This window comes from Myotis davidii, unplaced genomic scaffold (assembly GCF_000327345.1).
Source record: "Myotis davidii unplaced genomic scaffold, ASM32734v1 scaffold72, whole genome shotgun sequence".
NCBI classification, from domain to species: domain Eukaryota; kingdom Metazoa; phylum Chordata; class Mammalia; order Chiroptera; family Vespertilionidae; genus Myotis; species Myotis davidii.
The window spans coordinates 5,779,996-5,782,055 of record NW_006284618.1 but is presented as its reverse complement, the minus strand read 5'-3'; the positions used below and the strand labels follow the sequence as shown (position 1 = coordinate 5,782,055).

General features: G+C 64.1%; 1 protein-coding gene across 6 annotated transcripts in view; it reads right to left on the bottom strand.

Moving 5' to 3' along the window:
• Nucleotides 1-904: 904 nt before the first annotated feature.
• Nucleotides 905-2,060, bottom strand: part of UROS (uroporphyrinogen III synthase) — an 11,714-nt gene continuing 10,558 nt past the window's right edge. For 5 of the 6 annotated variants that reach the window (XM_015572873.1, XM_015572882.1, XM_015572878.1 and 2 more), the window contains one exon: nucleotides 905-1,707. In XM_015572873.1, coding sequence (XP_015428359.1) covers nucleotides 1,573-1,707 — 135 coding nt within the window. In that variant the 3' untranslated portion in view covers nucleotides 905-1,572. The remainder of the gene's footprint in view (nucleotides 1,708-2,060) is intronic. The other variant, XM_015572877.1, reaches the window with a different exon arrangement.

Here is a 2,060-nt window from a genome sequence, read left to right as displayed (position 1 = left end):
AACTTGTGCTTTTATCCAATCCCCGAAGGAAGCTGTGACGGTCAGCGGCATCACCGCAGGGCAGGCGGCTGGGTGCGGAAGCTGCGAGGCTGCCTCCCCCCGGGACGGACGGAGCCCGGAGTGCGCTGCTGCAGAGCCTGTCCTGAAAGGTGGGCCCCGCGTCCCCCACGGGCTGTCCTGTGAAGTACAGACGTCCATGCCGAGCTCAGCTGCCTCCCGACTGTTCTTTGCAGGGGGTGGGCCCTGCGGGCAGGAGCTGTGCTGTCCCCGGTCCCCAGGCACCCAGCACAGGCCCAGCCATCTGGGTGTCGGGCAGTGACCCGAAGCCACCTTAGTCAGCGGGTAACCCTGCCACCAGGTAAACCTGGAAACGCAGACCGAGTGGCCCCGAGCGAGAGTATTTGCTCAGTGACCAGAGCGGCTGCTCGCGGCTCATCAGTTACCTACCAGCGCGGACTGCTCCGGGGCAGCAGCTGTTCCGGCTGCAGTGGAGACACCCAGGAGCAGGCGCTCTCACCTCTCCTGACTGGAGCTCAGGGCAGGGGGCCCCTGGGAGGTTGGCTCTGCGTCTGTTTCCGTCCCCCCACCCCCCAGGCGGCGGGTCAGAGTGGTGAGGGAGCTCTGAGGTGTGGCTGGGTCACCGGGGCTGCTCTGTTCTGTATGGAAACCTCAGAGATGCGCGTTCACGGGGCTGCTCACCAAGCTGAGTTGTTGACCATCAGGATGGAGGGCTTCACTTTCTTTCCCACCCTCCGCCCGAGCCCCCAACCCTACAGAACATGCACCTCTCCTGGTAGAAAGCAGCCCCGCCCCTGACCGCATGGGCCTGAGTCACTCACAACCAGCCAGGTTCCATCCTGTGTCTGGGATTTGATTATAACAGAAAACCTCAAAACAAGAGTGGTTTAAACAAAGCAGGAGTTGGCATTTCTCTTCTATTCAGGAAGTCCAGGGCAGGCTAGTTAGTATCCACGTGTCCCCTTGCCGTACCGAGCCTCCTTTCTCAAGGTCACCCAGGCCCCAAAGGGCTGCTGGAGCTCCAGCTCTTACATCTGATTCCAGGAAACGGAGGCGGGCGGGGCCCCTGCCTGGTGGACTAGGCTGCGCTTCCGCTTTTGAAGGAAGGCTCTGTGTTTGACCATTTCCCGCTCCCAGGCGGCACTGAGGCCCTTTTCATAGGATGAACAGAACGACTTCACACACAGCAGACTTCGCGCACACAGGCGTGTTGGTTCAGACGTGGGCACATCCATCCTCCCCCAGACACCACCTGCCCTGGAAGCTGCACAGCCAGCCCCGCCCAGTCCCACGGGGGGCCAGTGTGGTTTCTGGGATGTCTTCCTGCTGCTGGAGGAAGCGCTCTGACGGGCCTGCGAGCCAGCAGGCGCTGGGGGAGGGTCCGAGGGGCCTTGGTGGAGGAAAGTGACGTGCACGGGCCGGCCGCCAGCCCAGGTCCCCTCCTGATCGCTGGTGCCGGTGGTTCCTCCGGGCACGAGGAGGCGCTGGGGGGGTCCTCACCCATGCAGGCAGCCCCCGTTGTCCTCGGCCCACAGGAAGGCCGGGCTGGCCGCCTCAGCTGCTGTGAGGCTGGAGCGCTGTCCGGATGCCTGCGGCCAGGGCTTGGGGTGTGGGGCTCTCGGCAGTGCAGCTCACGGGCAGGGCCTGGGCGGCCAGGGCGCGCGCGGTGGTGGGGCCGATGGCTGCGAACTGCAGAGGAGAGAGAGGGCTCAGTGCTCGGCATGTGAGAGCTTATAAATGACAGTACTCCCCGACTGGACCTCGGCTTTATAGCAGCCAAATGCCTTCCCCTCTGCATGTCATCATGGCCTCCCCACGGGCTGCACGATCCTGCTGGGCACCAAAAAGGTCTCAGCATGGGGACCACCCCTTGGCACATCCTCGAAGCCACGAGGCCCTGGATGGGGGCGGGGGGAACTCAGAACAGAGTGTGGGAATGGTGACTGGACCCCTGGGAAGTGGGGCAGTCAGACCAGGGCCCTGGAACAAGAGGGTTACTCCCTCCACCTGGGACCCTGAGACCCCCCCCCCACCCCCCCCCC